This window comes from Ochotona curzoniae, unplaced genomic scaffold, assembly GCF_017591425.1.
Source record: "Ochotona curzoniae isolate NIBS_2020 unplaced genomic scaffold, NIBS_Ocur_1.0 contig_1014, whole genome shotgun sequence".
Taxonomy (NCBI): domain Eukaryota; kingdom Metazoa; phylum Chordata; class Mammalia; order Lagomorpha; family Ochotonidae; genus Ochotona; species Ochotona curzoniae.
In genome coordinates this window covers 47,255,754-47,269,139 of record NW_024464920.1, presented here as the reverse complement: position 1 = coordinate 47,269,139, position 13,386 = coordinate 47,255,754, and the positions used below count along the sequence as shown (strand labels likewise).

At 62.6% G+C, this 13,386-nt stretch overlaps 1 protein-coding gene across 3 annotated transcripts; it reads left to right on the top strand.

Annotated features, from left to right (window-relative positions):
• The first annotated feature begins 535 nt into the window (after positions 1-535).
• Positions 536-13,292, top strand: SUN2 (Sad1 and UNC84 domain containing 2). 3 transcript variants are annotated; one of them, XM_040986169.1, is made up of 18 exons: positions 536-713; positions 2,907-3,057; positions 3,698-3,891; positions 4,034-4,177; positions 4,697-4,792; positions 4,965-5,058; positions 6,086-6,156; positions 7,172-7,299; positions 8,204-8,467; positions 8,566-8,643; positions 8,889-8,932; positions 9,387-9,555; positions 9,765-9,986; positions 10,191-10,275; positions 10,447-10,562; positions 10,660-10,827; positions 11,050-11,142; positions 12,043-13,292. In XM_040986169.1, exons 2-18 carry the CDS (start codon positions 2,933-2,935, stop codon positions 12,154-12,156), a joined length of 2,205 nt encoding a protein of 734 aa, XP_040842103.1. In that variant the 5' UTR covers positions 536-713; positions 2,907-2,932; the 3' UTR covers positions 12,157-13,292. The 3 variants fall into 3 exon arrangements, with proteins under 3 accessions (XP_040842103.1, XP_040842085.1, XP_040842094.1); XM_040986151.1 differs by having other exon boundaries at positions 537-713; positions 4,034-4,176; positions 4,693-4,792; positions 9,384-9,555; XM_040986160.1 differs by having other exon boundaries at positions 538-713; positions 9,384-9,555.
• The last annotated feature ends 94 nt before the right edge of the window (positions 13,293-13,386 follow it).

The following is a 13,386-nucleotide window of genomic DNA, read 5'->3' as shown; positions in this document are numbered from 1 at the left end:
CCGACCTCCGTGTCTGCCTCTTCCTAACCGTGTGACTTCAGCAGAGCCGCACAAAACTTCTGGGCACCTGTGTCCTTGGTTGAGGGGCCCAGCGCAAGGGTCTGGCTTGGGACCCAGGGAAGGGCTTCCACCCACTGTGGCGGGCCCCCAGCAGCTGAGGGGCGCTGGGGGCCGGGAGGGGCGCGTCACAGGCTCAGTCAAACCCGGCCCTGAACTCCGGTCCCGGTGGGCTCCTGCATGCTCCCACAGCCTAGCGCCGCGCCCCCAACCAGCGGACCCCTGTGCCAAGCGCGCGAGGCCCGTGGCCGGGGAGGGGGCGGCCCACGAAGCGGGGCGGGGCGAGTCGGAGCCTTTGTGTTCAAACCGGCCAATGCACGGCTCCAGAGGGCGGCGACGGCCGGGGGAGCCTGGCCAATGGACTGCAGCCTGTCAGCGTAGACTGACAGGCGCACACATACACACAGGGCCACGCGCGCGCAGCCCGGCCCCACTCGCGCTGCGCGGGCCTCGATCGGCTGCATTGTCCGCCCGCCAGCCCTCCAGCCCGCCCGGCTCTGTGCGCCCGCGTCCCGCTGCCGCTGCCCGCGCGCCGCGGCCCGGCCCGACCGCTGCTTCGGCCCTCCCTGCGCCATCTCGACGCGGGAAGGGGGCGCGCCCAGTGGCGCAGCGGGCCTCGGACGCCCCGGGCCCCGCACCGGACAGCCGCGCACCAGGTAACGAGGGTGGTGGGACCGCTCTCCGCAACCCCCCGCCCGCCTTCCCGCACCCAGGCCTGACCCTAGGTCAGCGTCGGGGCCGCTCGGGCCAAGGCCGAGCTGCCAGGCCTGGCCGGTTCCACTGGGCGCCAAGCCGGGCCAGGCTCCAGCCCGGCCCCGGACGCACGGCTGGGGAAGGACCCCGCGGTGCCCAGGCCAGCGCCTGACTCATCTCCTGCCCGCCTCCCTGGGGGCCCTGCCGTGCCACTGGTCAGCGAGGAGGGCGGTGTCCCCGGGTGGGGACTTCCCCGGGGCGGCCTGGGCGGAGGAGGGGAGCAGACACCCCAGCCGGCTGTCCCCTGGCCGGCTCCGGGCAGTGCCAGGCAGGCCGCGCGTCCAGGGGCTGGTGCCTTCCAGCTTTCTGTCCCGCCAGCCAGGACGATGGGAACGGGAGGGGGAGGCCCCGGCTGGCTCAGTTCTAAAACAAAACAAGACCGCGAGATGGGGGCGGGGCGTGAGTCAGAGCACTAGGCCAGGGAGGCAGCAGCCTGGGTGACAGTCTCTGCCCGCACTCAGCCGGGGGAGGGGAGGAGGTGGCACATGCCCTGGGGTCTAGGCTGAGCCCGAAGACCAGCTGGACTCTCAGGTGGGGCAGTCCACTCTGCCCAGGCCTCTTAGCCAGTGTGGCCGTCTATGGGAGAGGGGGTGCTCCTTAAGATGCAAAGATCAGCTCCCATCGCTCAACTCTGGGTTCTGTGCTTGAAAAAAAAAAATCCCGGAAGTAGCGGCTGAATGACGAACTGTTTTGTGACACTTAGAAGGTTCAAGAAAACACATGAGAGACCCTGGGAGCTGGCCGGGGAGGGGGCAGGTGGTGAGGGCAGCCATCCCCCTTCCTCTCCGTGCAGCCCAGAGGGCAGCAGCTGGGTGACCCAGGGAACTTGGGCTTTGGTTTCTAACAGGGGTTAGTAGCAGGAGGCGGCTTTAGGTGGAGGAGAGCTGAGGTGGGTGTGGAATCACCTAATAAGGAATGGAACTGAGACAGCCCCCCTTTACCCACGGCTGCTGGCTCAGCCCAGGGAGGGGTGCTAGGGTGCATCGGCCCTGCAAATAAGCAGCAAGCAGGCACAGGAGGAGGGCTTGGAGGGCTTGGAGCTGAACCAACCAGATCTTCTGGTTCTGGGCTGGAGTGTGTGCGTCTTCCCCCCCCACCCCCGCCTCCCCAAGCCCAGAGAGATACCAGCCAGGAATAGTCCCACGTACCAGCAAGTCCCCAGAGCCTGAGTGGGCTTGGGCTGTAAGTTCCCACGCTGTGGCTGGCTGGCTCTGGGTTTCCCAAGCTGGAAGTCTGTTCATGCCAGGTTTTTGGTTCCTCCACGTGATCAATGGCAGAGTCTGGACCTGTGTCCCATATGCTGCTATGTGGACAGGGCGGGACTCCCCCACTGCATTAGGAAGTGTTTGCTGGATACTGAGAGAGCATGGTGTTGTTTGGGCATGCAACCCGAAGAACTCCGCGGTGGCATAGAAAGATCGAGCACTTAGGCTGCAGCCGTGGTTCTGGAGCTTACAGCCTGGGTGTCAGTGGGCAAAGTCCCCATCAGCTGTCCCCTTAGTGCGGTGGCTCCCCAGCCAGGAGGGAAGAGAGGAGCTGTGTAAAGAACATGGGGGCAAAGTGTTCAGATATCTTAGCAAGGTGCACCCCGGGTCTAGCATGCAGGCGCCATCACTGTGGAGCTGGATGTACTGAGGAAGCCAGGGTGTGGCCCGGGCCCTGACTCACGGAGTCTCACTGCACGGACAGGAGACCACAGCACCCCTCTATCTCAGGTTCACGGCTGGCATGAGACCCAACCCAGCTCAGGGAAGGTGGGCCTGGAGGCCAGGCACGGCCCATCTGCCAGGTGCTGCCATGGGCTCAGCTTCAGCTATGGTGACCACATTCGGAACCAGGCGTGAAGGACCAAGATGAATGCAATGAGGAGGCCTTCCACGAATGCTCACAGCTGCTGAGGGGGGCTTGAGGCCAGCAGTCGGCTGTAGGGTACCAGAGGCGCCCCAGGGTTGCCCATGCAGCCCTCGCATCCTGCACCTCCGCTCTGTTTGGCTCACAGGTGCAGGGCGTGGTCTGCTCTGGGCCGCCAGCCCCTGTGTCTCCTCCTCCAGGGAGGGGCTCCTGTCCAATCCTTCCTCTGCCCAACCTTTCCACAGGGGAAGGGCCGCTGTCCTGCCCCATCATGTCGCGCCGAAGCCAGCGCCTCTCCCGCTACTCGCAGGGTGACGACGATGGTGACAACAGCAGCAGCGGGGGCAGCTCAGCGACAGGAAGCCAGAGCATGCTGTACAAGGACAGCCCGCTCAGGTAAGGGCACCAGCCGTCCCCCCTTCCCACCCCTCAGAGCCTCCTCTCCTCCCACCTGTGTGGGTGTCAGCAGTCCTGGCACCTCTTCCACACCCCACCCGTACGCTGGGGCTGCTCCCTCCGGGTGGGGGAACAGGAAGTGGGGAGAGGCAGCTTCCTGCATTAACACGGACCGGAAGCCCTGAAGCTTCAAGCGGGGCCCTGCTAGAACTCCTGTAAGCCAGGGATGGGCAGGAGGGTACAACTTCCCTGGACTTGGGGCCCAGCCGCCCTTGGGGCCCTGGGAAATCAGTGAAGCCCTGTCTGCGTGCCCTTGTCAGACTGGAAGCCCAGCTTTCAGCCCCTGAGGCTTTGGCCTCCTGAGGTCCCAAGGGAGCCAGCCGGTTGGTCCAGGTCTCTGTGGGTGGTAGAAATTCTTCCTTTAAGAAGCGGAAGTTGGGCTTCAAGGTGGAAGAGCTGGGCTTGAAGCCTGGTTCCATCCCCAGCTGCCAGTCAGACACCAGGAGGGATAAGTGGGTGGGCCTTGTTGGTTGCCTGGCAACAGGGCACCCACCCACCCACACCCACATACTCCCAGCTGAGGGGCTGGGGTGGTTTTCCTGTGCAGTCTGAGCTCACCTCCCCTTTGTCACCCCTACAGAAGCTTGAAGAAGAAGTCCAGCAGTGGCACCAAGCGCTTGTCCCCAGCGCCACAGCTGGGCCCCGCCTCCGACACACACACCTCTTACTACAGCGAGTCGGTGGTGCGAGAGTCCTACATAGGCAGCCCCCGGGCGGCATCCCTGGCCAGGAGCGCACTCCTCGACAGCCACCTGCGCAGCGAGCCCTACTGGAGTGAGTGGCCCAGGTCTCTCCCTCACAGCCTCCACCCCCACACACACCTTGCCTCCTCTGAGCTGTTCCTCCAAAGCGGCCGGGGGGCGGGGGCTCCTTCTCCGGCCGCCCCGTCTGGACCCCTCATTCTCTCCCTGTCCAGGTGAGGACCTGCGGGTGAGGAGGCGGCGAGGCACAGGGGGCACAGACAGCAGTAAGGTCAACGGGCTGCCCGAGGGTGCCGCTGCAGTCTCGGAGGACTTCCTGGGCTCGTCCTCCGGCTACTCGTCCGAGGATGACTTCATGGGTGGGTGGAGCTCCGTGTCCCCCCGACCCCCAACCCCTGCATGGATGGTCATCCCTGGGAAGCCTGGGAAGGGGGGCAGGGAGCAGGGGGTGCACCCCACAGGGAGGGAGAGTGTGCACAGCTGGAGAGAACAAGGCATTCCGGCCTCTACCCAGCCCCTCACCTGATCCGGTGCGGCTCATCACCCACACTGGCCCCCATTACCCCAGACCCTACCAGTGCGGGAGCAGCCCAAGGCCAGAGCCGCCAACCAGACCCAAGGGTCATTTCCAGTATCTGAATGGATGGGAGGGCTTCTCCTGTGAGGTTGTTCCCGGCTGTTTGCTCTGATCCGCGGCGTGGTCTGGGGTGCAAATAGAAAGCTCCAGTGGGCAGATGCAGTGTCAGAAAGCTGCCCTGCTCTACATGGCCCTGGTGACGCTGGGGGACGGAGGGAACACGAAGGGAGCAGCCTGCACTCCAGCACAGGGCGCCTCAGAGTGAGCTGCCTTCCTCTCCGGTCCCCCACTGTTCCCGCAGGCTACTCAGACACCGACCCACGCAGCTCCAGTTCACGGCTGCGGGGCGCCGTCTCCAGCGTGGGCTCCTTCCTGTGGTCGGTGCTCACCTCCCCAGGTGCGTGCTTGGCTACTTCCGCTCTCTCGCCTGCTGGGAGGACTGGTCTCCTGGGGCAGGGGCTTGGGCAGTTTGGAGAGGACCCAGAGGCCCTGCACGGGTGGAGGGGGCGAGTGGGGAGTCCCAGTGTGAAGCCCTGCTTCCTGGTCACCCCTCCCCTGCTCCACGGCAGGCCGGCTCCTGGGACTCCTCTATTGGTGGATCGGGACCACGTGGTACCGCCTGACCACAGCCGCCTCACTCCTTGATGTCTTCGTTTTAACCAGGTGAATGGGACTGCTGCCCCAGCAGAACCCGTGGAATGCCCAAACCCACAGTAGAGCCTCCCCAACCGCGCCCCAAAGCTCCCCCAGCTTGCTGGCAGCTTCCCTTGAGCGAGCAGGGCGTGCCCCAGCTCAGCCGTTGAGGCAGTCTTCCGCAGGCACCTGCTCACTTCCGCTCAAGTGCTTCTTGTTAATGGCTGCTCACTCCCGGTGGGTACCCCTTTATCCTGCAGGGAAAGTCCCTGAGTGTCCCCCCATGGTGTTGAGACCCCACAGAGGCCTATCAGTGCCGGGGCATAGGTGGCTGTATCCCTAAGCCATTGGAGCCGGGATGCAAGACTCACCCTCTGCAGGCACAGGAAGGACAGCTGGAAGCCAGGACCCCAGCCGTGATCCAGCAGAAGATGGGCCAGGGCCACTGTGCTGTGACTGGCTCACTGTCACCAACAGAACTCTCTTTGTTTTCCTCAAAGTCTTGTTTTAGGCTTTTTTTTTTTACATTTGCATTCTTTTTTTAGAAGATGTATTTATGTACCGAAGGTAGAGTCATCGAGGGGTCTTCCACCTGCTGGTTCACCCCGAGAACTGTTGGAGCTGAGCCAGGCTGAAGTCAGGAGCCAGGACCTCCATGCTGGTCTCCCACGCGGGTTCTGGGCCCAAGTACTTCGGGCCATCATGTGCTACTTTCCCAGGCACCTTAGCCTGAAGCAGAACTGGAAGTGGAGCAGCCAGGACTTGAACCGGTGCCTGTTGGGGATGCCAGCATCACAGATGGTGACTTTCTTGCCATGCTTCAGCACTGGCCCCTAAACTTTCTTAGAGGACCTTCCTGTGTGCAGCTCTGATGGGGATTACAAAGACCACATGGTCACCAACATTCAGAGCAAAAAGGGTCCCCAACCCTGCACATCTGTGGTTAAGCTTCAGGGCTCGAGGGTGCCCCCAACCCTGGGTCAGGACTCAGCAGTCTTGAGGGACTCACCGGAGGCCCCCCTCACTCCCACATTCTCTCTGCCCTGCTATTACTCAGGCGCTTCTCATCCCTGAAGACATTCCTCTGGTTCCTGTTGCTTCTTCTGTTCCTGACCGGCCTGACCTACGGTGAGCACCCTGCATGGGCCCAGGCATGGGTAGGAAGTGGGGGTACAGCCTGGGCCCCCCTCCACCTGCTCAGCTCCCAGATGTGGCCCCTGCTCTTCACCTCCTGAGCTTGCCCTGGGTTGGGACAGCTATGTTGTTTGGCTGGCTGGCTCTGGAGCCTGCTCTGTGCCACCTGCAGTGGGGGTGGAGTGGGCAGAGACTGGCCTAAGGCAGCTGAGATGGGGTGAAAGGCAGGGACTGAATGTAAAGGTCCAGATACAAAGTGGCCAGGAGCAGTGAGGCCCCGCGCCACCCTGCTGCCAGCTCTGCCCCAGAGTTGCCAGGCAGCTATAGTTTTGCATTGGGCTGCGACTTCCATAGCCTTCCACACCTTTTGTGTTTTCCCAAGTCACGTGTGGCTCCTAGGCATGCAGTGGCTGCTCCAGTTCTGAGCCCATGCAGATCACTCTTGACTATTTCTGAGTTGGTTTTCCACGTTCAGTGTTTAGGCAGCCCTGGCTTCCTTAGTAATATCTGGGTATGACTTCTCCCCAGGTGCTGGCTTCCTTTCTGCTTGTCCATGACCAGTGGGAAATGGGCATCACCTCTGAGGTGTCTGTGGGCCCTCCCACCACACTAGCCTCACCATCGCCCTGGGGGGCTGGTGGAGCTGGGGGGCAGGATCATGTTATGAGTTGGGAGGGGCCAGGTTGTCTCACTTTCCCTTCTCCCCTGCTCTGCCAGAGTAAATATGCAAAGGGGTGTATCTTGGAGTGCAGGGCCCGCCCCCTGCCTCCCTGGGGGCGTGGCCAGATGCCCTGTGCCCAGCCCAGACCCACCTGCAGAGGTCCCAGGTTCTCTCCCCTCCCCCGGCTCATCCCCAGGTATGAGAGCCCTTTTAACCAAGTGTCACCATCCATGACAACACAGGGCCAGCCCACACAGGTGCCAAGGCCACAGCGGCCAGGGGAAAGTCACTGGTGTGCGCTGCAGCTGGCGTCCCTGGCCCAGCTAAGCAGCCTGTCCTGGTACCCAGGTGCCTGGTATTTCTACCCTTACGGGCTGCAGACGGTCCACCCCGCCGTGGTCTCCTGGTGGGCAGCGAAGGACAGCAGACGGCAGCAAGAGGTGTGGGAGCCCAGAGACACTGCCGCCCATTCTCAGGTGGGTGTCTGGGGTCGTGTTGGGGCAAGACGGGGTAAGCTCGCTGTCTGCCGCTCTCAGCGACAAGGAGCATGAGAGAGGCCACCTCCCCGGGCCGCAAAGCACGGTTGGGAAAGCTGTGGTGTGGAGATCCCAGCTGGGCTGGTCCCGACAGGCGGGTCGGAGGTCAGGCCGGCACGTGAGGATGGACATTCCTCTCTGATTTCCGTGTTGAAGGGACTGCTCACTTCCAAAGCGGCGCCCATGAGGGTGTGGCTGAGTCCTGGGGTCAGCGTGGAAATATTGATGCTCTCACCCTTGCACTTGCTTGCTTTTGGCAGGAGTGAGGTGGGCAGAGGGCAGCAGCCCGGCTCTGCTGCTGGCTTGTACCCGGGCTGTGCCAAGTGTACAGCACCTGTGTGAGACATGCCATTTTCCGACAGCAGCACCACTGCCACTTGGGGGCCCTGTGCCCTGTTATTTGCAGTTAGTCGGCAGATTGGGTCTGGAAGTGTTCTTGGCAAACATTTTGTCCGCATGCTACCCTCGGGTCTCAGCGGCTTTCATTCCCTCCTCTCTGTGGGACTTGCAGCTAAGGGGGAACTGGAAGTGGTTTTTAATATCCTGTTTCAGCAGTGGTCAGCTGTGGCAGGTGTGTGAGCCTGTGAGAGGCCACAGCTGGGACTCCCAGCCCCAGGCCTCTTGCCCCTGCCCAAGGACAGGAGGCAGGGAGGGATTAGGTGCAGCCAGCAGGTCACCCTGTGCCCTCCTAGTACCACCCTTCCCTTGGGACCTTCTCCCGAGGACCCCCTGCTTTGGGGATCAAACTCCACTGTGTTGGAGGAACCCTCCTCCGCTCACCCACCTATGTCCCACGCACCAGCCCTGGGTGACCCTGGCCCGACCGCTCCCTCCCTGCTCACAGGCAGAGCAGCGCCTGCTCTCCCACGTGCACTCGCTGGAGCGGCGCCTGGAGGCACTGGCAGCCGAGTTCTCCTCCACCTGGCAGAAGGAAGCCATGAGGCTGGAACGCCTGGAGCTGCGGCAGGGGGCGGCCAGCCAGGGCGGTGATGTTGGTGGTGGTGGCTTGAGCCAGGAAGACACCCTGGCACTCCTGGATGGGCTGGTGAGCCGGCGCGAGGCCACCCTCAAGGAAGACCTGCGCAGGGACACCACGGCCCGCATGCAGGTGACGCCACCTTGGGGTGGAACCCGAGCTGTCCAAGGGTGGGGAAGGGGCAGCACCCTCCCTGGTACTGGGCTCTGACCCGCCTCCTTGCCCCACAGGAAGAGCTGGCTGCCCTGCGGGCCGAGCATCACCGTGATGTGGAGGACCTCTTCCACAAGATTGTGAAGGCTGCCCAGGTCGGTGGGCATGGTGGGCCCAGACCCAGAGAGACCCCAGGCTCCCCTGAGTGCCTTGGCTGGGGAGGGGCTTGCTCTCCCCATCTCATTGATATGGACAGAGCCTACCTCAATGGGAGGCTGGGCAGGGATCCCGGGGTGTGCAGGTACAAGTGCTGGGGGAGGGGGAAAGGCTCCCACAGGGACCCTGACCTTGGCTGCCACTTAGCTAAGTGTCTCTCATATCTATCCCTTCGTGCTCCCAGGAGTCCGAGGATCGTGTCCAGGAGCTGAAAGCTGAATGGCAAAGGTAGGGCCATGTCTCCCCTTGGGCTGGACCCTCCCCCTCCCCCACCTCCTTCGATGTGCAGGTGGCACCAGGCCTTGTGGGGAGGGGAGGTGTCACAGTGGAGGTTAGAAGGCCACTGAAGGCAGGAAGTGGGTGCTGCACAGAGCTGGGGGCTTCTCCATATGGCCATGCAGCCATGGTCTTTGGGGCCCAGATGTCCACACTTAGGGTGGAAGGGAGAGGCTGAGGCAGCCGGGATCATGGATCTCCGCCTTGAACAGGCGATGGGGTCAGAATTAGCCCTGGGGTCAGCAAGCTGTCATCAGGTACCCACATCTCTAAGGGTGGGCCTTGTCCCCCAGCCCTGCAGTGCTCAGTGGTGGTGACAGGCAAGCACCTCCATACCTGGGGCCGGCCAGGGGGTCCTGTCCCCCTCGCCCAAGGGAGCCCCAACTTACTATCCATCCTCCAGGAGCAAGACAGCCCAAGAAGTCCTGCAGGAGAATTCGGTGAAGGAGCTGGGACGGCTGGAGGGCCAGCTGGCTACCCTGCAGCACGAGCTGGCAGCCATGGCCCTGAAACATAGCTCGATGGAGGACCAAATGGGTCTGCTGCCCCAGAAGATCCAGGCCATGAGGGATGAAGTGAGTGGGCACTGCCCAGGGATCACAGATCGCAGGGCTGGGCATTGCGTGGGCCTGGTTTTCCGCCAAACAGTGGACATCCAGGGAGGGTTGCTGCTAACTCCTTCCTCTTGAGGTTCTTGCTCCCCTCACCTGTTCCCCTCTGCACTCCACTCCCTGCTGTCTGTCCTTCAGGCCCCTCCCCTGATGATGTCCCCTTTGGTCCCCAGGTGGAATCGCAGACCCCCGCCTGGATTACCAAGTTCCTTCAAGGTGGTGGGGCCACCCGCAGCGGGCTCCTGGAGCGGGAGGAGCTACAGGCTCAGCTACGAGAGCTGGAGGGCAAGATCCTGGCCCACGTGGCTGAGACACAGGGCAAGTCTGCCCGGGAGGCTGCAGCCTCGCTCAGTCTGACACTGCAGAAAGAAGGTGTGATTGGGGTGACAGAGGAGGTGAGGACAAAGTGCCCCCTGTGCCGCCTGCTCTCCTGCTGGGGAACTCAGCACTTGGACAGCGCCCCCTGCTGGCTGGGAGGCTGGGCCCAGTGGGGGCACTTGCCTGGCATAGATCTGGGAGACCCTTGGCCCATGGCAGTGGGGTACCAGAACAGTCAAGCCCACTTGCCATGGTGACCGGGGCTTGGGGCCGGGCTTCAGCAGGTGCACCGGATTGTGAAGCAGGCCCTGCAGCGCTACAGTGAGGACCGCATCGGGATGGTGGACTATGCCCTGGAGTCTGGAGGTATGTCCACATGTCCCACCCTGGTCCCAGCTGAGACCAGGCATCTAGCATCTGCAGGGTGGGCACAGCTTGAGATCAGCAGAAAATCACCCCCCACCACCAGGTTTCCCATGGCAAGCCAAGCTGGTGGTTGACTTCTCTCGTGTGGGCACCCACCCTATGCTCTCTCAGGTGCCAGCGTTATTAGCACCCGATGTTCAGAGACCTATGAGACCAAGACGGCGCTGCTCAGTCTCTTCGGCATCCCGCTGTGGTACCACTCCCAGTCGCCCCGCGTCATCCTTCAGGTAGTGAGCCCCCTTGGGGACCAAGCCCTCCTGGGGCACCCAGAGCTGGACGGGTGCAGGGCCCCACTCTGACCCAGCCTCTCTATTCCACCCACAGCCAGACGTGCACCCAGGCAACTGCTGGGCCTTCCAGGGGCCCCAGGGCTTCGCCGTGGTGCGCCTCTCGGCCCGCATCCGCCCCACAGCTGTCACCTTAGAGCACGTGCCCAAGGCCTTGTCACCCAACAGCACCATCTCCAGCGCCCCCAAGGACTTTGCTGTTTTTGTGAGTGTCAGCCCGTGTGTGGGGACCCAAAGCAGCCAGGGTCACTTTTGATTAGAAGTGGGGAGTGTGGACGATGGAGTTGGCAGAGGGGCTGGGCTGGGAGGTGGCCGTAGTCCCTGGGGTAGGTAGGAATATGGAGGAGGGACCAGGCTGCTCCCTGCTGGCACCGCCTGCCTTGTCCAGCCTCCACTCACTTACCTGCCTGCCTGCACTGTCTTGCAGGGGTTTGATGAAGACCTGCAGCAGGAGGGGACACTTCTCGGCAAGTTTACCTATGACCAGGATGGAGAACCCATCCAGACATTCTACTTCCAGGTACAGGTGCCATCCTGTCCCATGGGCAGAGTCTGTGTTGGGGTCCTTCCCAGCTCCACCTCACCAGCACAGGGACACGCTGAAAGGGACCTGCGTGGGCCAGGATGAGGCTAGGCGGGGCTCCAGACAGTGTCTGAGGCAGACTGATCAACAGCGGGCGCCCAGATGCCCGAGACCTGAGCCAGACCTGGAGACTCCTGGTCCCAACCCCAGATAGCCTCATGCCCCAGGGCCGATGGCAGCCAGCACCTGCCTCCAAACAGAACGCATGAGGCTGAGTCAGGTGGCCTGTGACCCGCAGAAGGACTCCCACCAGCCCCCCATGAGATTTGGGGTGAACGGGGTCAAGAAGGGACAGCAGCAGGGGGCGCCACCTTGATTAGGCTGCCGCGTGGAGGACCCAGGCAGAAGCCAAGGGAATAGTTTAGGGCTGTGACATGGCCACACAGGCTGGAAGGGGAGGCTGGTCTGGATGCTGAGCTGGCAGTGCCCAAGGGGCCAGCTTGTGGGGCTGGGGAAAGACCATGGGTGTGGGCCCCCAGTGCTGACCGAGCAGTTGAGGGGGTAAGGTCATGGGGAGGACAGGATGTACAGGCACAGCACTGCCTTTCTGGGCAGAGAGGAAAAGGTGCCCGGAGCGCACACACGGGCAGACCCTCCCCACAGGAGGGGCACATGTGCAGGCAGTCCTGGCCCCCGACAACACGAGAGTGGTGAATGCCAATGTCCCAGGTGGATGACCTGAGGGGCATGCAGGCTCCCATGGGTCCCTGGCTCTGGAGGAAGCCCATTTCTCTTCGGAGCCCTGGGAGAGGAGCAGGGATTGGGAGCACCTGGCCAGCCCCACCCCCTCCTTGTCATTGAGGCCAGGACACTCAGAAGCCACTCTCTCCCCCTCAGGCCCCTCCGGTGGCCTCGTACCAGGTGGTGGAGCTGCGCATCCTGACAAACTGGGGCCACCCCGAGTACACCTGCATCTACCGCTTCAGGGTACACGGGGAGCCCGCCCACTAGACACCAGCTTTGTGCCCGCGGCGTCACCAGGAGGCCTGCCACACCCTGGCAGAGAGAGCGGCCCCCATCACGCACATGCTTGACCAGCACCCCGACTTCCAGGGGCAGCACAGAGGAGGCCCCAGCCCTGCAGGGATGCACAGGAACACGCACGCAGGTGGCTGGAGGCAGCTGGCAGCTGTTGTCTCTTCATTCTTCCTCCTCTGTAACAGGGCACCAAGGGGTGTACATATGTAGCAGAGCCTGGGGGCTTGGGAGGCGGGGAGAGGTTGGTCCCAGCTGCCCTTGCTTAAGGCGAAGGGGCTGGCACTAGAAGGTGAATGGCTGAAACAGGTGCCAAAGCTGGGTGAGTGGAACTGCCCTGCACACCTGCACCTGGCAGTCCAGCAGGACCACCTGGCATGAAGCTGGTGCCTCTGGTCCCCCGAGGGGCTTCTCAGAAGCCTGTGTTTGTGCCAAGTCAGGATGGCCCAGGGGTGGCTTCACACCCTGGAGGGGCTCAGTCCCATGCTTCTTACAGCCATGTGTGCCTGTGAGCGGCTCCAGCCAGCAGCAGGGGCCCCTCTGTTGGTGACAGCAATTGCTTCTCTTCCCCCATGCTGTTTCCCATTCCCCCCTGCACCTGCTCATGCCCTGAGCCAAGTACCCACCAGTCCTGGGATGCAGAACCCCACACCTGCCCTCGCTGGGGGGTGGGGGCCTGGGCAGTCACACATTGATGTAGCCACTGGATCTGTCAGCCCCACTGCACCCTGGGGCTGCACCTTGCCTTTTCAAGGCTGGTTCTGCTGTGGTCTGTGGGGTAGGGGCTGGGGAGGCTGGAGGTTGCCCTGTGGAACGAGCAGGTGGAGGGCTTTGGGACCCAGCAGGCCTTACTGGGTTTGTGTATATTTTGCAGTCTATTTTTTAACTGAGAAGCTAAGGGCTTGATCCTAGCCCCCTTTTGTGGGGCACCATGTGACACCCTGGGGGATCTGGGGGATGGGCCTGCTGACCCTGTCCTCCAGGGCCAGTGCTGGACAACCAGGTCTCGAGTGCGCTCTCCTGCCACAAATGCTGCACTGTTGGTCAATGTTTTTATCTCCAGATTCTAATTTATGCCTATGCAAAAGGAAAATAAACACGCAACACCCAGGGCCGATGCATGGTGTGTCCCTACAGCTGCTTAGGGCAAAATGGTTTCTTAGGCAAAGCGATGTCCCCAGAGACTCATTGCTAGTTTAGCAAAGC